At 41.4% G+C, this 22179-nt stretch overlaps 1 protein-coding gene across 4 annotated transcripts; it reads right to left on the bottom strand.

The window, feature by feature from the left end:
* Positions 1-2529: 2529 nt before the first annotated feature.
* On the bottom strand, positions 2530-20851 carry DYRK3 (dual specificity tyrosine phosphorylation regulated kinase 3). 4 transcript variants are annotated; one of them, XM_054980662.1, is made up of 3 exons: positions 20710-20851; positions 17789-17900; positions 2530-4425 (listed from the first exon to the last, which is right to left on the bottom strand). In XM_054980662.1, the coding sequence occupies exons 1-3, from the start codon at positions 20787-20789 to the stop codon at positions 2854-2856; spliced, it is 1764 nt and encodes a 587-aa protein (XP_054836637.1). In that variant the 5' UTR covers positions 20790-20851; the 3' UTR covers positions 2530-2853. The 4 variants fall into 4 exon arrangements, with proteins under 4 accessions (XP_054836637.1, XP_054836639.1, XP_054836640.1 ...); XM_054980664.1 differs by having other exon boundaries at positions 17801-17900; XM_054980665.1 differs by having other exon boundaries at positions 17789-17904; positions 20710-20827.
* Between the last annotated feature and the right edge of the window lie 1328 nt (positions 20852-22179).

Here is a 22179-nt window from a genome sequence, read left to right as displayed (position 1 = left end):
CCCAGTGCACCATCAGCCTTTTGATTGTCTTTTGGGGATTAGAAAAAATGCTGAGGTCATCACATATAAGGTGTTCAATCAAAGGGGTGGTGGTGATGCCAGCTCGGGAGAGGCTTTTTCTTTTAAAAGAACCAGCACTGAACTCAGAGATTGTTTGAAAACAGCCACTCTAGAGGAAAATATATTGCTTATTATTATAAAGCCTGATGAGGGCTTTATTAGGAGTTTGCTCCAGTTTCCAAAGTTGCCCGAATCTCATCCTGATAACTACATCAAAGTGAAAATGAGCTACAGTCACTATTACTCATACAAAACATTTATTCCCAATTATCACCACTGAAGACATCACCTTACTAAATTAATGAATCAGCTATCATAAAGTTGCAAGAATTTTCATTGCATGTTGCACAGAAAATCAAATTTACTCAGGATTTTCTCTATTCAAATTATAAATTTAAATTTGATCGGATCTTGCAGCTACCATTAATTGGCCAGGTGGTTCCCCCAAAATATTTTGAGCTCAAAAGCTTAGCATACTTGACCTATTTGGTAAAGAGGAGCTTTAAAAAGTAACATAACAGTGTTATGTACTATATATGTTTTCCAGTAGCCAAAAACAGTTTGACTAAAATATTTGATTAAGAAATGAAGTATGTGGTTTATTTGTCATATTCAAGCAAATTCAGAGGTTACTTGGAAATTATTTTTATTGGGATATTAGTTAATATTTTAAGTGTACACACTTCCCTTACATAGTTAAATTTTTTAAAAAATACTGAAAACTGGTAATGTACTAATTTTGATATGCCCAAAGAACTGTGCAGGTCAATCCCCCCTTATTCCACTGATCAGTTTAACACCTTTCACCTTTCACTGCCCTCTCTGACTGGGTACTGTATGAACTTAAGTGACTAATTAATTTTATGGGACAATGCATTATTAGAGATGAAAATATTTTCCACCAGAGTATATTTCCCACCCCCGTATTAGTTTACCATCACCCCTGGATACAACAACATTAAATCAAAAATTTTCCCCTTGTGAATTAATTAAATCTTCCTGAACACAGTCATATCTATTAAACATTGCCAAGGGACACACCTTCTTTAGGGAATTTGGGATGTCTTTATACCAGAGAGGTTGCCTTCTCTTCTCATAATCTCCATTGCCAAGGACTGATATGGCAATGGCCTTTTAAGCCATAAACCAACTTAAAGGTTTCAATGAATTAGTGAATCTATACTATGACAACGTGGATCACGGATGTGTTTTACCATTGCAGTTACATTTGCTGATTGTAAATTCCATTCAAATGAGAGGACCATATTACAGTCCATGTGACTGACGTAAAGGGAAGGTAGAATATTTCATCTGAATCATAACAGGTTGTTTATGACTATAGTATGGTTCTATGGTCACCGATGTATGAAATAATTGCAGTAAACCAGGAAAACCACTCAAAGACTCTAAGTGTTAGCCTACTCAAAAGAACCATTACCAACACTCCATGCAGCGAGTGCCATTGAAATCTAAGTGAGCATAATTAGGATCAAAGTGCAATAGCAACACAAGTATATTCAGCAGCATATGTGACACCATCCAGTAAGTGTGTGTGTGTGTAAATAATTAATTAACTCAAATGGAATTTTAAGTTAATGTTAAAGTTCCAGATAAAGCCATCTTTCTATCAGTTAGATATGAATTTTTATAGTTTTCTTATAGTATTACAGCAGCCACCACAGCAAGAGGTAAATTTGCCTCTCAGTTACAGTGGCCCAGCTTAGAAACAGCTTTATAGAATGGAAGAATGCAACAAATGTAGAAAAAAAATTCAAAGTTTTAGTTAGACTTCGGTCAGGATTATTTTGCAAGTTGTACTGATAATGCCTCTGATGAGATAACCAAGAATTTCCTCTCAGCAAGAAGCTTGGTTCACATTAAGTTGAATCATGTGCCCATAAAAAATGCCTTAAGTATAGGTAAAACTGTTGCAAGGTTTGGCAAAAGAAATGTTTGCTTCAAAACAAGCTTGCATATAGTTTAACCATCAACTTCATCTACTGCTTCTTTTATTTTCTGGGCTTCAGAAGCTGCTATATATCATTCCATGTTAATTGTACAAAATTTTCAAAACACCACTCTGAATGTAAGTGAATTGTCCAGGGACAGGAGGACAGTGGCATCTTTCACATTACATTTTTGGTGTCCCTAGTTTCTCAAACCATTGCTTATAATGTTATGCTCTATAAATTGCACTTGCCCAGAACTGATGTCATCATTCAAGAACTTTACTGTAATTTAAAACAAATTACTCAGAAAATCTTTCCACTTCCACAAGCTAATAATAAGCTATGATTTCAATAAATTTAGGTTGATTGGATTCGGAAAGAGAACCAAGTGCATTAAACAGAGTTCAATCACTAGTATCTACATGGCAAAAACTTGTGATATGAACCATTGTTTTGTAAATGAACAATTTAAATATCCTCAAAATATTTTACAGTAAGTCATTTGCTAAGTGAGACTGTCCACATGATAAGTGGGTTTTGAGTTTTATTACAACAGCACTATAAAATCCATCCGTTACACAAAGCGTAACCTCATCAAATAAGCAAATGTGCTGACCTACCAAAAGTGACGTAACAAGCACCACATTCCAGCTGAAACAACTTGATAAAACAATCATAGCCCTTAAAATAAAATGCTTGTGTTTTGATTCAGTTTCTATACAAGATTCAGTGTTCAGTAAAAATTAAATCTTTTTTTAAAGACCTCTGCATTTAGTCATTTTATAGGTTTCAAAGAGATAATTAAAAACACAGGGTGTGTATTCTGGGAATACATAACTTTCTATTAGCTGACCAGTTTTGGTAGCACAGTACATAGAGGTATACTGGCATTTGAGTCAGACATTAGATTAGCTCTCAGCTTGTTGGCCACCCCAACAACTGGGGGTAATCTGGAACCTATCCCTGTGAAAGAGCTTGTATAATGAGCAATCCGTTTGCCTGGTGTTTTATCCATGCTGGGTGGTTTTGGTATTCGTTTACAGATCCAAGGATGTCTTAAAGCTTGGGTAGGAGTCATTCGTGCAGAAGGATCCCAGTTAAGACATTCTTTTAAGAATTCTATAAACAAAGCATCATCACAGCCTTTTAATGCTGTGACCCAGTCCTTGTTGCCAGGAGCACCACGCATTTTCCCTCTACGTGATCTGCCACCACTGAGGGTCATTTTTCCATCTGACTGTGTTGTTACAGTGCAATAGCGAGGATGACCTTTTGAGTTTATGAAGTTCTTGGCTCGTTTGGACGCATCCAGCAGCTTCTGTGGTGGCATTCCAAGGAGCTCCATCATACAAGCTAGCTGGTCACCCTCATCTTCTCCAGGAAAGAGAGGGTAACCAGTCAACAGTTCCACCAGAATACAGCCAAAACTCCACATGTCTATGGGCATCCCATAACGGCTTCCCAGAATGACTTCAGGGGCTCTGTAGAATCGAGACTGGATATAAGTATAGACTCTTTGGTGCTCAAAACAGCTTGACCCAAAATCAATCACTTTGATTCCACTTCGCCCTTGCTGCTTTAGAAGAATATTCTCAGGCTTCAGATCACAGTGTATTATTTTGTTTTTATAAAGACCCTCCAAACACTGCAGTATGGAGTGGGCAAACTTGCGCACAAGTTGTACACTGAAGCCTTGAAACTTGTTTCTTTTAATCAGCTCATACAGGTTCATGCTCAAGAGCTCAAAAGTCATACATATGTGATTCCGAAAGGTAAAACTCTCCAGCATGTGGATAACATTCATGCTGCCAGTTTTATCCTGTTTTTTAAGATGCTCCAAGATCCGGATTTCTTCTGCTGCTTGGCGATGAAATCTCTTCTCGTTTCGTACCATTTTTAAGGCCAAATGCTGGTGGTGCTTGTGGTCATAAACTTTAGCTACTTGGCCAAAACTGCCTTTTCCAATTATTTTAAGTACTTCATATCGATAGGCTAGATGGTCATGAGGCACATGAATATAGCTGCCTTGTTCATCATCATAGCCACCATTGCTGGGGCCACCAATGACTCCTTGCCTCTTCTTTGCATTTGGACCCACAAAATAAATGTCAGAAAAGTTATATATCTCTTGCTGCTCATAGGCTGTTAACTGGTGTTTGTATTGCTTCAGCACTTGATCTGGAGACTGACCACCAGTTTTCTGTGCTTTAGATGAGCTCCCACTATTTTTGGTGGTACTTATGTTGTCTATGCTTTTCTCTTTTGCCGGAGTGGGAAAGGACCTCTCAGAGCCATTTATTCCAGATGACTGGAGGGTACTGCTCCTTCGATTGCCAGGGTCTTCAAATAACTGCTCAACTTTGACTTGGCTCCCAGTCAAAAGATGATCTTTCATTGTGACTTTGTTACCCGTCACCTGTAAGGATGAAAGAAAATGTCTTCAGTATTTCATTCCCATTTTAACAGATAAACAATGACATGGTTTTGTCTGATGTAATAAGCACAAAGATAACAGTTTTAGACTAGCATGCACAAAACAGCTGTGCAGCACCTACTCCCCCATCCCAGCATATGAAAACTGGTTAAAAAAAACCAGTATCAGCCAACAAACTAATGTTTACTTCCTGCAAGTTCCAACTTTGCACAGACACATATAAGGAAGCAATATGATACCACAAATAAGCATGCAGAAGGTATACACAAGAAGCAGCAGGGTATGATAGAAGCCTCCAGAGCAATGGGTGAAAGATGTTGTTACCAAGGTCTCCATGCTATCCTTAAATATGCATTTACAATTCCTAATAACTCCAAGTGGAATTGCATTTGAAGGCATAATTGGGTAAAGTTTACATCTTACCTAGAAGAGTACTTTGAATCAGATTTGCGCCCTGCAAAAGAAAATCCATATCCCTGTAAGGGCCAGGCCTTTTATCAACTTTATCAGAGTGCTAAATTTGAAACTTTGGTTCAGGCTTCTGTTCCTGCAGATTTTTCACGAGGCCTGTTCGGTGGTCCCTAGTCCTGTTAATTGAATGCACCTGTGTTCTTGTGAGAAAGTGTCCTTGAGCAGGCTGGAGCCTAGTGTTGTTGAGCTCAGCTCCAGCATGCCCATATTTTCACATGCCATAATGCCAATTAAGTAACTACGCCCTGGCTGGTTCTTAGCCTGATGGGCTGATGCCCTCCCCAGATCACAAGAAGCCTCATTGTCTCTAGGCAATATACTCAGCCTTTACCTTTCAGTCACTGCTGACCACCTGCAATGTGAGAGAGAGCTTCTCTGCTCCATACCACTCTACCAGGATGCCTAGAGTTAGCTGGCATAGATGGACTCTTTGCTAAGCCTTTGGTAAAACCAACCAGCCTTGGATCTAAATCAAAGAATGCTTAGACAGTTAGCCTGCAGTATTTTAGTTAGTCAGAAGTTATTTAGAACAGCAAGCCTTTTTTTGTTTTCGTGCCTTGCCTAAATGCCTTTTAAGAGCAATTCCTGCGTTGCATATGCCCCTATGTTCTTTCTTTAATAAACTCCGATAATATATTTTACCTGCCAGTGTCCAGTATCGCTTGCCAAAGAGGTACATGCACTCAAACTCAGGAAGCTGGGGAGCTTCTCAAATCAGTGACCAGAGCTCTTAGATGCTCCTAGGGATCCTGAGTGGCTTGACACAGCCTTCAGGGACAAGGATGAGAATCTCTAGGTCACTACAATCCCTATGCTAATTAATGCTTAAATATTTTCTACAGCCCCAAATGTAAATTTAAATTGGCAACAAAACATCATAATGTGTGTGGTTTCTGCTGGATTTCACCATGGGAAATGTATATTGGGCTGTTTTTATTTCCAGTAGAAACAATGGACTTATTTATCCTTGTGGTGCAACAGTGTATGAAAGTTACTAGATGCAGTGCTATAACGTGCAGTAAGCGTGGATCAAGCAGAAACATCTGTTTTCCATTTTAGTCTTTTATCTCACAATAAAGACAACCAGGCCCTGAAACTGAAAACAACAGCTTTTAAGTAAAATATACAAAAGACTGAAGACAACTCACAAATGATGCTGTCCGGTTCATTTACAGCAAGTTGGTTATCATCTATAGAAAGCAGCAATATAATTTTTCTGGAGAAATAACAAACTTGCACATTCTTTTCCACTGAAATTCTAACACAGAGTTTAAGATAGCAGCTGAGAAATGTAGGCTTTTAGGATCTCAAGGTACATGTTCCTCCTGTTTATTGCTTAACTGCTACCTGTCTGGAAAATGTAGACAGTACATTTTGACATGCACACCTTTCTGGGAACTCACAGAAAATATGATACAGAAAACAAGCATTTTAGTAATATATTCTTTGCTGGGTTATGGCTAACTGCAGAAAAATACTGTCAGAAACTAAAATTCTAAGTAAGAAGGTTCATCACAGCAAATAAATCAAAACAGAAGAAATTATCTGTAAATTAATGAAGAACCCCACTGGGGAAAAAAGTTCCATTCACTAAAATGTCTGGTCTCCTGTCCCAACAATAGTCTGAAGTATTCCACAAAGAGTCTTCTTTTCATTTTGCGATGAAGAACAATGATACAGACAAGCAAACAAACAAACAAACAAACCAAATGCACAGAGTATCCAGCTGGAAATGAACCTAAACTGTAATTTGTTTCTGCACAAACATTTTAGCTGTAATTTCAACTGGAGAGGGAAAATGGAGGTACCCGTTAAAATAAAATATTCGATGTAGTGTTAAAAAATGATATTTGCTGCAATATCAAACAATAGTGAAGCTGCACAAGACTGAGTTTCTGATATTAATGAAATGAAAAAAGAATAAATGAAAACAAAATAGCTTGTAGCTGACTAACAAGGAAGGAGAGGGGAAACTTTGGAGCTGCATACCATACGAGGCAAATGGGTACAGCCAAGACAGACAGGACTATTTCAGACTCCTCTCTTTAAAAAGAAAGCGAAAAACATTCTTGGTCCCAGAACTTAAATCTATTCCAAGACTGGTGGGAACATGCTACGCCACATGGCATCTGGCATAGAACAAGTAAGAAAAATTTCAGCCATTGTTTTTGAAGTTTCTAGTTTTCATGCTCAGAAAAACTTGCCAAGTGTGAACCTGACAGGATCTTGAAAGAGAATGACATACATCAACACCCAGTGGTCAAGAAATGAGGTTTCTATGCTATGCTCTAGACTATTGCTCCCCTCTCCTCAACCTATAACACAAGGTATTTTGCCATTCCCTTTTGTGACAAATTACTAGTTTTGTTAATCTCTCAATCATAACATCTTGAATTAAACTAGGTTTTATAACACTCAATTTGTTTCCCAAAGCACAGGACTGGAAATACTACTTCAAAGTCACTTATTGGCTGCCTCATCCTTCATCTTTTTAGTGTTTTCATCTTAGCCACCTGCATAGTCAAGAGAAGGCTCCTAATTTTCCCGAATACCCATGTGAGGAACTGATTCCATGACACAGCTGCTTCTTTCTTTGCTATGGAAGAGATGTGCTATGACTGAGCTTCATAGCTACTAAGCATCAAAGTTTTGTTTCACAATATGGACGTCACTGTGACAGTCTTTTTATTTATTTATTTATTTATTTATTTATACATTATTAATAGTCCACCTTTCTCACTGACCATATTGGCAGATTGCATATGGATGGAACATCCAATAAACAATATGACAGGGTTTTAAATTGCAGAAAAAAACTGAAAAACAAGTAAAAATCTGATACAGAGCTAAACCAATGCTGAAACAAAGGATAAGTAATTTAAAATGACTTGTTGATACAGAAATTACCTAGTAAGAGCATACTTACAGCAACAGAAAGCACATAGTAGTATAGTATACAGTCCCTTAACCAAAGCATTTTTATGAACCATTTTCTTATAATATAGTGTTTTTTCTAGAAGAAAATACACTGAGGTCATGCTGGAAAAAATGGATTTCTAAGTATTCTTTTCTAAAGTTGTGGTCTAATTATTAGTTCCTGAGTTGGGCAAATAAAAGGGACTTGCTGAAAATTCTAGACAGAGGCCATTGACACTGGAAAACTAAACTCTTCATTTCTCTGCATGTCAAGTTTTTGCATCTGCTTTCCAACATTCATCAACAATTCCACCCATGAATCCGTGATGCCAATCTATGCTCAGTTTCTATGACTTGTTCATTTCCCTCTGGGAATGGAGTGAAGACATTAACTACTAGCTTCAACTTCTATAAAATATTAATCCTCCTTCTAGCAGCTATCTGGTTCTTATCACAGTGCCCTAAAGACAACTTATCTCATAAGTAAATTATCATTTTAAAAAAACCTCATGGAGAACAAACCTGCTTTCTTCTTGTTCTCCAACTCAGAACTCACCCAGAGAGCATCCAAATGCTAATGGGTGAGGCATCCAAATGCTAATAGAGTTTTGGGCCCTCATCAGATACATACTTTAATACTATAGTTAGTATCTAGACTAGTTGTCTGCTTAACTAGTATATTAAACACAATTGTTATGCAAATTACTAACAATCATCCAAAAGATCTCAAAACTGCTTTCAATGTAACTATTGGGGAGGCACTACAAAATTTTGACAGCAACCCTTGTCTCAGCTTAATAAGAAATGAAGAAATCTGGTATTAAAGCCTGAAAAATAAGGACTTGCTACATGTACACTTGCTACATGTACACTACACTAAAAGCAGGCATTTTTCAGATTAAAATCCAGTTGATCAACTGAGAAGCTAAAGTTATCAAATATGCACTGTGCAAAACAGTAAGGTGTGTGGGGGGAACCAGCCAAATGTTTAGCTACTAATGAGATATTAAATACTTCTTTTTCCATTACAATTTTTAGGGATCTTATATATGTGAAGAACTGGACTCTAGTTCACAGAAGCTAATCATAGAATAAAAATGTTTTAGTTTTTAAAGTACCACAAGACTCCTGTTTGTTTTCAGATCAACAGACCAACAGAACTACCCCCAGATGCTTTTTAAATAATTATTGCTTTAGTATTATATGTCTGGGCATTCCCTTGGCAAAATGATTGGGTGAATGCCTGCCATTCTTTTTCCCAGAACTTTTGCAGAGTAGGTTCAAAGTTCTTACGGTAAGGGGGATCAGTGGCCCTCCCTCACTGCCATAAACACCATGTTGTCAATTGTGAGCACCACATGTTCAGCAGATCTTATTTTTCCCACTCTGCACGGTACAACTAGCCCACAAAGTGCAAAATCCAAACAATTCTAGGTGCTAAAAATCGCAATGCCTCTTCTGTACCCTTGAAGTTCTAGACTCACATGCTGTTCTCACACCTTCTACAAACTGGGAATCAGACACACTGCAAGCTCCTTAGAATGTGTTCCCCATTTTGGCTCTCTGGGTGACAAAATACAAATTCATGGGATCCTGCGAAGCACACTGCAAGTGGACAACACATGGTTGCCCGTAACAACCTTTTACTATCTGTCATAAATGGCCAACCTATCAAGGGCTGGTGCTGGTATCCTTACAAGCTGTGACACCAACGCCCATGAGTGACTATGTCTAAGACCTTTGACAGCACAATCATGACCAGTATTGAATATATCTGTCATCTTCAGCTCACTGGAATAAATCAGAACTAAATAATGCTGTTAAGGCCAAAGATGGTAGAAAAACAGCACTTTTCTGCTGTTTTCCAATTTCAATTCCAGTTTTAAGAATAATTATTTTAAGCCATCAATACTGTTTTACTACAGCTAGATATCCTTTCTGCTATAAAACCATAAATAATAGGTTTAATCACTATGGATCAATACAAATACTAAGGAATGGAACAACAAAAGCAAATAACATTTTACTATATAAATTAACCAAAGAAAGAAAATAATCAGAATACAACTTGGAATTAACCATGAACCTTACAATTTAGTCCAATGTATGTTTACTTAGAAGTAAGTGTGCAGGGGCCTTGAACTAACAATCTGTCCAAAGATTTATTTGCTTTGTTTTAACATCAGAAGGAATGGTAGCTTAACAATAACATTTGATTTATATACTGCCCTTCAGGACAACTTAATACCATACTCAGAGTGGTTTACAAAGTGTGTTGTTATTATTATCCTCACACAACAATCACTCTGAGTTGGGTGGGGCTGAAAGAGCTTTGAGACAGCTGTGACTGACCCAAGGTCACCCAGCTGGCTTCAAGCAGAGGTATGGGGAATCAAACCTGTGCTGCTGCTCTTAACCACTACACAAAAAGTTTTGAATTGCTACAAGTAGGGCATCACAAGGACTTTCAGGGAGGCAGTTTACTTCTCCTCCCCCACTATATCTTTCCTCTTTCCCTTTTCTGAAAGCCTACATAGCATCTTGCCTTTTCCTGCTTCCTTGCCTCCCTCCCACCCACCAGCCTACCTACCATTATCTTAAGCTTTCCTCCCCTACCCCTGGCAGCCTCCCTCAGGAAAACTATGGGCCAGTTGTGTGGTGCCACTTGAGCTGGGACCATTTGCACTGAGGGTAAACTGCAAGAACTTGTGGGGACTATTTCACTTTCCTCTGTATAACCTCTCCCCACAGTTTCCCCTTTGCCTCTTCCAAGCAATTCCTCACCTCATCTCTATATTAACCTCACAACAACCCTGAGAGGTGGGTTAGGCTGAGAGTGCGTGACTGGATCAAATTTACCCAGTGAGATTCCACAGAGGAATGGTGATTTGAACCTGGGTCTCCTGGATCATACTTTGAAACTCTAACCATGACACTGTGCTGGCTTGTGGAGGGTAGAGTTACCAGTCCCCAGACGGGAGCAGGAGATCCCCCACCTCCACTCATCAGGCCAGCAGGAGGGAAAGGTGCAGGAACAGGCCTCCCAGGCAAGCTCCCGGGGCAGGGCAAAGACCTTCATGGGAGTAATGTTATCGCGCTGCCCCAAATCGGCCCACAGCAAAGCACACGTGTGCTCCTGTTTCTGTGTGATGTCACCCAGAATTGTAGTCACCAGAAGTGCCATCATCTTGCAGCTGTGGGAGCACGTGCACAAAGTACACAGAAAAAGTGAGTGCCAGGTGCCTTCCTGCCAGGAAGGTAAAAGAACCTGGAAACCCTAGCAGGGGAGGGGGAGGACAATGACTGCTGAACAATAGCAAACCAGCCAGGTCTGGGAGTCTTGCAAATCATGCGGTATCAAGTTTCCCAGTGGTTGTTCCTGGCTCAGATTACAATGAGTCCTCCCTCAAAGGCCAAAAGAACCCTGGAAAGGACCCTGCCCCCTTCTCCTGCCTTTTATTGACAGAAACCAAGTCTGGAATACTAGCTAAATCGTTGCAGTTGCCTAGCAACTACCTCTGAGGGCATCTGGTTAAAGCTACAGGCACTCCTTTATCATTTTGGATTTAAAAAAACCCTAATGTATTTTTCTTTAGAGTTCAGATTTTTCTGCAAACCTGAGGCATTTTTCAAATGTTTAGGAAGAAGATTTGTTAAATCCTTTCATGGCTCCAATCTCTGGATTTAAGTAACCTCAGATCAGGGTCACTTGGCTATTAGTATATAAGATACTGTAGTAATATAAGGACCTAATTAACCTATTCAAGAGTTACTATTGTCTTAAAGTTGCACAGGTGGACTATTCAGAGCAAGATTTCTCCCACTCTCTAGTCAGTTGTGCCTAAATACCACCGTAAGTGCTGCATATCTCCTCTGAAATTCTAGCACGTCCTCCAATGTTTAGAGATTTAAACATGCAGTTCTGTACAACTAGTATTCTTCTAATACATACTGATAAATATTTTTGTTGTAAACGTAAGTCAGCAAATTAATATTTGAATGTTACAGTTATGCTTCATTTTAGCTACTCTAAACCATAGCACCAGGTTTCCAATTTATTAATTCCACTAACTGTGCTGAACTTTGTAAGTCTCCCATTCCCATACAGCAGACATAGTTCTGGTTAGCAGGGTGAATTGAGATCCTCCCTTCCAACTATCTATCAACAAGCTTCACAGCTGGTCAAAATTCCAAATCTTGTTGTCCAGCTTTGGTAACCTGACCGAACAGGGACAGCTGGGATGCTAAGAGCCTTCTCACAAGTAAAAGACCCAGCTGGATAATGATCACATTACTTCTGGCAGACTGACCCACATTATAATTTTAACTTCAAGTTCCATTACCAATCAGATGACTTCAAAGCAACCCATCACCCTGCTTCCAACACTTCCTCTTCCAAATCCTGGGCCACAATTTATTTTGCCCATAAACCTAGCTGTTAGCAGCCAAGACAACAGACTGACAACACAAGTGGTGCTTTGTACCAACAGCTTTAGAGCTTTCTGAATGATCCCCATATAGCTCATAACTGGAAGCATCACTGCTCTCTCAATATTGCTCTACTTAGAGCACAGCCCTAAGCATGTTTACTAAAAAGTAAATCTAGTGGGACTTAACTCCTTACCATGTGTGTTGATGATTGCAGGACTAGAAACACGTTTTGAAAATTTACAATTCAAATCATTTTATCACTGATGATATATATGAGGGCTTCTTTTACCAATCAACCAGACTGGATAAATTTAAATGGGATGTAGTTTTACTTCTTCCAAAAACCTGCTTCATATTGAAAGGACAAAAGCATGCCCACCTAAATTATTCGAGATTCTTCATATGCATTTGTACTAAAAAGTCTAATATAAATACGATAAAATAAAAATAAATAAAATAAATAATACAGTTTTATCTATTGTATACTTCTTGCCTTCCATTGGCAAACATAATTCAAAGGCAGGACTCCCATCTCTTCTCATCCCCAACTAATGCTGAGCATGAGACCTTACTTCTTTACCAGTCCCCTTCAATACCAACCTGTAGCTGTAGCTCATGCACTGAGAATAGGAGACAGACTACCTCCTCAGAACCATTGGGGGTGGGAAGATAATGATGGGAAGGGGAGGGAGGTGGTGATTATGGATAGCCATAGACATGGAGAGAGGGAAGAGGAGGAACATTTGATTTATATACTGCCCTTTAGGACAACTTCACGCCCACTTTACAAAGTGTATTATCATCCTCACAACAATCACCCTTTGAGGTGGGTGGGGCTGAGAAGGCTCTGAAAGAGCTGTTGGAAGAGTGGGAAATCAAACCCAGTTCTCCAGATTAGAGTCCAGCCGCTCTTAACCACTACACTAAACTGGCTCACCAAACTGGAATCAACAGCAGAGTCAAGGGGAAAGCAGAAATTACAGTTTTTCCGTGTGGCACTGTATTTTGGAATATATCTCACAAGTACAGTTTGACATGGATGACTCCCTGCTCTTCTCCTGACCTTCAGCTGGAGAGATGACCATCCTTGATTTCATACTGTTCTTCAGAACCACTTGCCTTCAAACTTCAGCATAATAAGTGTGTGCCCACAACCAAATGCCCCAGGTTGCTGAAACCTCTATTTTGTTTCCAAGTGGCCCCAATCCATGGGTTGAAGTGTCCACAGATTGGGGTCACTGGGCTATTAATATATACAAGTGGGGACCTGCAAGGACTTGTGGGGGCATCTCATTTCCCCCTTTCCTTTCCCTGTCCCTCATAGCCTCTCCCCCTTTTCCTGCTTCCTTTACTCCTTCTCACCTACCACTGTCTGCCCCCCATCTTCACCTCTCTCCCCCTACAGCAGCCTCTCCCCATGGCCCAGCTGCGTGGGTGCCAGCTGAGCCGGGCCCAGATGCATGGTTACTTCACTTTTCCCTGTATCTCTTTCCCCAAACTATTTCTTCTTCCCCTCCTCCTGGCAGCCTCCATATGTTCACCTTTCCTTCTCTCCTAAAACCATTAAACAACTTACCTTTTATCTGCCCCCTATCTTCACTTATATTTCTTAATTTACATTTATATACTGCCTTTCTGCACAATGAGGAGCCAAAGCAGCTTACATCGTTCTCCTTCCCTTCATATTATCTTCACAACAGCTCTGAGAGGTAAGTTAGGCTGAGAGGCTCTGACTAGATCCAAGTCATGCAGTGAGTTCCACAGCAGAGTGGTGATTTGAACCTGAGCCTCCCACATCTTACTCTGAAACTCTAACCATGATGCTACATTGGTTTTGTATGTAGGGAGCTGAGGAGTGCTGTTGAATAGTAGGTGAGTTATACAAGTAATGTGGTATCAAGTCTCTCAGTGGTTGCTTTTGATCCTGGCCCCAATAAGTCCTCCCTCAAAGGCTAAAAGAGCCCCGGAAAGGGCCCTGCCCTCTCCCCCTGCCTTTTACTGACAGAAACTAATATTGGATGAACTGTTATAGTTACCTAGCAACAGCCACTGAGGGCATCTGGTTAAAGACCTCCTTTTATCATTTTGGATTTATTTTTTTTCATTAGTTTTCTCACGAGAAATGGGGGGGGGGGGAGAAAGTAAGGTAAACATTATGGATTTTTTTAAACCCCTCAATGTATTTTTTAGATGTCAGGTTTTTCTGCAAATCCAGGGCATTTTTCAGGTGTTCAGGAAGAGCTGTCTTGTCCGTTTATGGCTCCAATATCCAGATTTAAGTATCCTCTGATCAGAGTAACTTGGCTATTAGTATATAAAATGATGATATCAGGGACAAAGCCCTGCCTTCTGGTACATGGTTGTGCTGGGGACAAACTTTGGTTGGTCATCAAATCACCACTGGTGTTCTCTCTCTCTAAGCATAACTAAATTGCATATTTAGCTTCTCAGGGCAGGTGAACTAAATCAATATTATGCATGTTTACTCAGAAGCCCCCGACTTACCTAGGGATGTTCATATCCAGAAACAATCAGGAAGGGGTGGGGTGGGGGGGGACAAAGAACATAATTTTTGTAGACATTTTAAGGAACACTACATCAATATGTCAATTAATTCAATTTTATATGCTAAGTTAGCACAAATATACATTTTTATGTTCTTAAGGCAGAATATAAATTGAGGTTTGATAAGAAAGCAAATACTGTGTATGTTTCCCTTTTTTCCAAATCATATCTTTCATGTCTTCAGAACATCAGCCGCACTGAGAACCACATCAGAAGAACTTTATGATGGAAATCCCTGCTTTAAAGCTTTCTTATGTGATATGACAGTAATTCTGTGTGGGCATTCATATTTGATCTAAATCTGCACATACACATATTAATGTTTGATTTTTTTTCTTAAAGGGAGAGTGCACAGAATTAGCCCATGAAGCTCTAGTGAATATATCTACAAAAGTCATACTCTGATCCAACATGTTTGCCTTTAAATCTCATTATCACATTCTAATTTATTTCTTCCTTCTGTCTTATACCCACAGATTTCCAACAAAGAAAGACCGGATGATAGAACTATATGTAGGGGTGTGTGATTTGGTATTTGTAAACCAAAGGTAGACCCAAGTGATGGCTCTAGCATTAGAGAACCCTGAATAAAATCTTGATACCTAATACATTAATGTCAGATAAATCTGTTCCTGCAAGCTCTTTCCCTTGTGTGTCAACTTTTCCAAGATGTTCCAGGGAGGTGTGAGTGAGGCAGGAAGGAGGGTGAGTGAGTGACTTTCCTCCCCTTTGCATGCTTTCCAGACTTGTCAGGTACTAGTTTGATGTTGGTTGTTGGTTCTGTTGGGCTTGCAACAGTGTCCTTCCTTCAGTTTGTTTTTTTGACATCGGGTCTGCTAAGACTCTCTGGTCTGGAGTTGATTCTTTTGGGCTTACACGGGCCCTGGATTCTGCCTGCCTGAGTTCTCTGAGTGACTCTGGTGCTGTTGAGCTTGCAACAGTGTCCTTCCTTGCTTCAGTTTTGTTCCACTGAGATTCTCTTCGTTGACACTAGTTACCCTCACTACAGTTCTGGTAGAATTCTCTTGGTTGACATTGGTTACCCTCACAACAGTTCTGGTGGGATTCTCTGGTTGTTTGGTTCCCCTTGCTATAGTTCAGGTAGGATTCTCTGGTTTTATGTTGGTCCCCTTGCTTCAGACTGGATCTGGTAGGATTCCTTTGCTTTAGTGTGGTTCTTTTGGGCTTTGCTGGTTCAGGCTTTTGGCCAGGAGTTGCCCTTTTGCTTAAGGCTCTTTGACCTGGATAGCCTTAGAAATGTTTCCCCCATAGAAACAATGGAGTGTGGCCGGGAGCACCTTGTACAGGGGCCTAAATCATTAGACCCCTGAGTCCAATCTTCCTGAAACGTGGGGGGTCTTTAGTAGACATGAAGGACTAGGTTTTCAGAAAATTTGGTGGAGATTGCTTGAAAAATTCCCCTCGAGCCCACCTAGACAGTTTTTCCCATAGGGAATAATGACCAAATATATTCAGAATTCTAAATAAAATCCAGATCCTGATACCATGTCAGTATATTTGGACCAGAATATCTGGAATACAGAATATTTATAATATTACAGATGCCTGGACCCAAACAATACTGATTTTTTTTTGCTGCACACTCCCAATTATATGTGCCAGTCTCTTCTCTCATTTTTCAGTTTCATGCAGAATAGAATTCCCCTATATTTAGAAATTATTTAAAGTGTCTTAAATTAAGATTGTGGCTATAGCTGGATATAGTTACTGCAACCCCACTAAGCCACTTTGTCTAGCTCACAAAGATATATAATTCTTATTGAGACATGTAACATTGCCACAAAACTAGAATCCAAGTGACAGAAAACACACTAATGTTCCCAAAAGAAGTAACTTCCTTGTTATTATAAGCGGATTAAGAAACTGCTTCTTAAAATGCACGCACACCAAGCCAAGACTTGTAGGATATAAACAAAAATACTAGTTCAGCCTTCCAATTAGGCACTTCCCTAGTTGCCAGTGATAAGTAAAACTGCTTGCAGACAGGAGGCACAACCCAGCATCACTGTCTCAGAACTAAGGGCAAATGCAGCAGCCGCAGCCATTTAAAATAGCTGAGGCTGCCATGCAAGCTCTCGCTCTCTCTCTCCTAGAGGAAGGCCAACACATACGCCAACACACTCTCACCAGCCAATCACAGTCTACGTTGCTTGTTTCCCCCAGCCCAAGTGGGAGAACATTCACAGGCACTGGTGTTTTGTTGTTTGTTTCCCCTCAACCAGCTTATTTGAAAGGAAATGGAATTTTTCAAAAGGAAAAAAAAATATGTTCATGATTCAAGTTTACCAGTCATCAGAACATAACCTTGTTTACTAAACTGGAGAACACACTAAATCAGAGCATTGATTTCTTACTCTCTGTGTTGAGTGGTTTCCCATAAGAGAGAACATTTACGTTTGAAAAGCTTTGGAAATTTTAAATATCTGCTTTCTTCTGCACAATTATTCTGGCTTATTTGGTGTCCTGGATGGCCAAGCAAGGAAGAAGAGATTGCCTGCTAAACAGCCATACTAGGTACACTGTCTGCCCAGGAAAGATGTGTCAGTTCTTTCCCTCTGCATGCATGTTGATGACACCAAGGCTTCTCCCACACCAGGAGCTCCTCTCCAGTCTATAGTACTAATAGGAGAACAGAAGAGAGAAGCACAAATATAAGCAAAGCAGCAGGAGAACAGGCACTTCCATAAAATTTATTTGCAAGGCTATGCTTATCACAACAGGAGAACATGACAGATTAAAAGAACTACAATAAAAAAGCAGATTAGTATCATGTGGTTTTGTCGTGCTGTTCACCAATATTCTTGATCAAGTTGGCTTGATAATACAAATGCTTGGAAAGAGTCAGTACAGAATAATACTTTACTACTATCTTCCTCATGTATACAGCTGTGTTTGCTCGATTTTATCACTAACAGAATCCAAGCAAGTTGAAGTGACTTACAGTAGGTCTCACCAGTGAAGGAAGTCCAGAAGGGCTGCAGTCTTCACTTGTAGGATCAGAATACCTCATTTGATCTATTCTCATATAGGAATCGTACAAGCCATCTCCAAACCTGGCTGGAAATAACAAGATGGATGGTCAAGACAAACACTAACAACCAACACTAATTTCTTTTTTTCAGGTAGGTAGCTGTGTTGGTCTGCAGTACAACAGCAAGATTTGAGTCCAGTGGCACCTTAGAGACCAACAAGATTTTCAGAGTATAAACTTTCAATAGTCAAAGCTCCCTTTTTCAGATATCTGAAGAAGGGTGGTTTGACTCTCAAAAACTTGTATCTTGAAAATCTTGTTGGTCTCTAAGGTACCACTGAACTCAAACCCTGCAGTTTTTTCCAGTAAGACATACAGCTTGCAGGGATAAAAACGCAGTGAGTGTATTATAATAAAGAGCTTACTAGCTTCTTAAGACTAAACATTTATTCATATTATTTACTCAAATGCAAGACTAGGTTTTTCACAGATACACCATCATCTCACATTTGCATACAAGTTATAATGATGCCCAATAATAAACCTTTTTGTGTATAATATTTTTAAGGATGTTATCTTATATTCAGGGCCATCTTCCTTTCGAGTAAACACGGTAGCTTCAGGATTTGTTTTTCAAGCGAGTTCTATAATTGGATTCACCAGTCATGTTTCAAACTGTCAGATCAGCTTAAAGTCTTTATCTAAAAGTGTGCTTTAGAAAGTTGTATGTAATGCCCATGCTGACAAATGGCAACATAAATGAGTCAATGTGGTGGTGGAAAGTGCTATCAAGTCATAGCTGACTTATGGTGACACCTCTGGGGTTTTCAACGCAAGAGACTAACAGAGGTGATTTGCCATTGCCTGCCTCTGCAACCTCTTTGGAGGTTTCCTGTCCAATTACTAAACAAGGCTGACCCTGCTTACTTTCCAAGATCTGAGGAGACTGGGCTTGCCTGGGTTATCCAGGTCAGGGAAATGAATCAATAAATACCAGACAAAACACTTTTTAAAAGTAGGCTAAGCTGCAAATGTGGAACATGGCAGCGTTCCACCATCACGTGCCTATTGACTGAACAGAGAGAACTGAAGTTTCAGAAATATTCCCTACAACAACTTAATACCAGGGACATAAGCTAAATTGTCTGACAAATATCATTTGAAAAAGAAAACAAGATTACTTTTTAAAAGGCTATAATCCTATACTTGCCTCCTCGGGAATAAACCACACAGGAATCAGTAGCACTTGTCATTGGGCAAATATGTGCATGATGTGCATATGTGCATAAAGGTTCTCTTAGTAATGTTCTAGTTCTTCTCCTTTAAAGTGGATCTCTCACTGGAAATTTAAGTTATCTTGTAACCACCCACTCTCCCTTTCTCACAAGAAGTTGCATGTATTGGCTTTGATAAATAATGTTACACTCCAGATTTTGGTGGTCACTGGGGTACAATAATCCATAGTTGCTCTCTCCTTTCTAATAGGAAACTGAAAACTATTACAGAATGCGAAGAGCGAATTCAAGGGTCTTACTCCATAAAGATTCTGTCTTGCTTTTAAACTTGGATTGCAAGTAAATGGTTACATGGGAATTACAGATGATCAGAAAAAAATCAAAGCTGCTTATCCTGCATTAATGGAAAACACAGGGAAAAAGGAGTCAACTAGGTTGCCAAAGGAAAAATGTAAAAAATGTTCCTTCCTTATGCAAATTTTGGCAGTGGTTTGAAGGAATCTGGCTTGCTTCAAGTTTCTTAAAGTCACAGAATACCTTACAATAAAAGACTATTTTAGCCCAAGGTGTATTTATCCATCCACGACTGTTAAATGTGCAAAGATGTTAACAAAGCAACTGTTACAAAATCCACGAAAAAGACAATGGAAATCAAAGCTGTTTCCTATTGTCAGGCGTAGGGGCGGCCCTCCTGATTCAGGCCGGCTTGTCCGTTAAAGTCGGACGCCAGGCGCTTTGTTCTGACGAGTTTTTAAAATCTCTCTCATGTGATGGCGTTTCCATTGGTCTCCTGGGGAAACTGTCCAGAATCTAAGCTTCACGAAACGTTCCCTGAGGCTGTCTGCATTTTTGCCGTTTGATTTCATTCCCAGTTAAGTGAGCGGACGCACATCACTCTCACGCGAGCTGCAACCGTAGACAAATCTACTTGCGAGTAAGCTCCAGGGAACACAGACAGGCCTCGCAAGTAAAAACTGGCACAGGACCGGACTGTCATATATCCCCCCCAACCCTTTTCCCCAGCGTGGCCTGAAATCGCATGCAGCACCGGCCCTCGGTTCCACGCGCACGTGCGCCCCGCCCGGGATCGCGCCCCGCAGCCTCGTTCTCGCCCCCTCCCTGCCTGCTGTCTCCCAGATCCAAACTCTTGGCAGCGCTGAAGTCTCTCCCCACGCAACACCGATACGGAGCGTGCCCCCGACTCCCGTTATCGTCCTCACAATCGGATACAAAGATGGAGAATTCGGAAGCAAAAGAGCGGAGCCTTTCCCGTCCAAAGCCGACGGCTTCAAGAATCAATCGCTTTGCCTGAAAGCCCGCCCGCCCCAAACATCCCCCCTTAGACGAGGACGACCAGAGCGCTCGCCTCTGCTAAAAAACCCAGAGCGCAACGTGGATGGAGAAGACGCAGCGGCGCGCTCTCCTCTGCGGGCCACACGAGCGAATGGATCGACACCAGGGCTCTCCTCTCCCGCTAGAGACCCGCAATTCCCACTCTATGTGCCCCCCTTTCAGCGAGCCCAGAGGCCTCCCTCGCCCTTAGGATGTCAACCCAGAGGAGAGAAAGAGGAGGGGGGGAGGGGTGAAGCCTAAGGGCCACCAAAGAGAATCCCACCAAGCCAGCCCCGCGATGCGCCCAGGCCGGGCGGCCGTTACCTGCCGTGAGAGGCCCCTCCGGCTTCCTGCTCAGTAGCATCATGGCGGCGGGGGAGAAGCCCGCGGACCCGGCGCCCCATCACCCTGCCCAGGCCCGTGCGGCACTCCCACCCCCCACTTCGGCTCCTGCTGGCGGAGCGCCTCGCCGCTCTCTCCTCCGAAGCCGTGCGCCCGGGCGGGGCCGCGGCAATGCTCAGGGCGCGGTTGCTAAGGGAACGTCTGCTTGGCCACTCTGCGCTTGCGCCTGGGGAGGGGGAGGGGGGGCTGCCGGGAGAAGGGGAGGGGGCGGGACGGCAGCCAGCTCCGGGGCTTTCATGAGAGACGGAAATACATTTCATTTTCACCAAGCATTAATAACAGGGCGCCTCTGAGCGCGTGAAGAGTACATTGTACACAGTAATGGTACCCCTCAGGGTCAAGACTGTGGCAAAGGCGGCTCGCTCAGAACCGCAGGCTTCCGTTTCTGTAGCGGCTGCCTTTGGAGGTTTTCCTGGACTGCCCCTTCTTTTGGGACCCCCTCCCCCCTTGTTTCCGTGGTACGACGTGGTAAGCCAACGGACTCGAAGCCTTTTAAGGCTGCAAAGGGAAGCCGGTTGGGGAGTCGGCGCTCAGCTCTACCAAACTCATCAGTGAGATCGTTTCCGGTGGGTAGCCCCGTTGGTCTGTAGTCGAAGAGCAGGAATCGGGTCCAGTAGGACCTTGAAGACAAACTAGATTTCCAGGGTATGAGCTTTCGATATCCCGAGTGCAATGAGTTCATATCTTGAACATCTAGTTGGTCTTTAAGATTCTACTGATCCCAAATCTTGCTCATCAGTGAGAGGTCCTTACGAATAAAAAGGGGCTGTTAGAAGCACCGCTTCGCATACACTAAACACGATTAATCATATATGGGCACAACAGAAAGGAGGTGTGCTTTTGTAAAGAGGGAAACATAAGGAAGGGTGGGAGGGGAAGCTACTAGAAAAGAAGCTTCCCAGCGGACCGGGACCTATCGACCTCCCTCCTATTGCTTTTTCTGCATCCTGAAGGGCAGAGAATTTCCTCATCTTTAAAGAGAAACCCAACAAAAACCCCTCCTCGTCTGTGATCCCCTTTCTCTCCTAATCATCCCACTCTGCCAAGATGTACTTGGGCCTCCTGTCTGAGAGAGTTCCCTTCTTTTGAGAAAGGGCTGCTTGGTTGTTGGGGTTAAGACTAGTTGAAATTTCCCCTGTACTGTTGCCAGTACAGGGGAAATCTTACTCCACTGCTCACTATGCTTTCCTGCTTCCAGGGACTGAGGAGGTAATGGTTATGTCCGGGAGAATACTACTTTAGGGATAAGTTTGGCCTTTCCCCTCAGGCCTCATTTTTCTACTTCTTCCACCTTTTAGCCAGGTACAGGAATGGAATAGGGATTTTCCTGCCCCCCCCCACACACACACAAAGTTCAATAAGTACATCATCTTCTGGTATAAAAAGGACTTT

This window comes from Eublepharis macularius, chromosome 5, assembly GCF_028583425.1.
Source record: "Eublepharis macularius isolate TG4126 chromosome 5, MPM_Emac_v1.0, whole genome shotgun sequence".
NCBI classification, from domain to species: Eukaryota; Metazoa; Chordata; class Lepidosauria; order Squamata; family Eublepharidae; genus Eublepharis; species Eublepharis macularius.
The sequence above is the reverse complement of the archived record's forward strand: the minus strand, read 5'-3'. Positions and strand labels throughout refer to the sequence as shown.

Bases quoted from the DNA above. Each gene is read 5' to 3' on its own strand.
- DYRK3 (XM_054980662.1), bottom strand. From the start codon at position 20,789: ATGGGGCGCCGGGTCCGCGGGCTTCTCCCCCGCCGCCATGATGCTACT. The intron at 17,901-20,709 runs GTAACGGCCGCC...ATTTCCAGCCAG, and splicing joins GGAGGGGCCTCTCACGGCAG to GTTTGGAGATGGCTTGTACG. The intron at 4,426-17,788 runs GTAAGTCACTTC...TCATCCTTACAG, and splicing joins CTTCACTGGTGAGACCTACT to GTGACGGGTAACAAAGTCAC.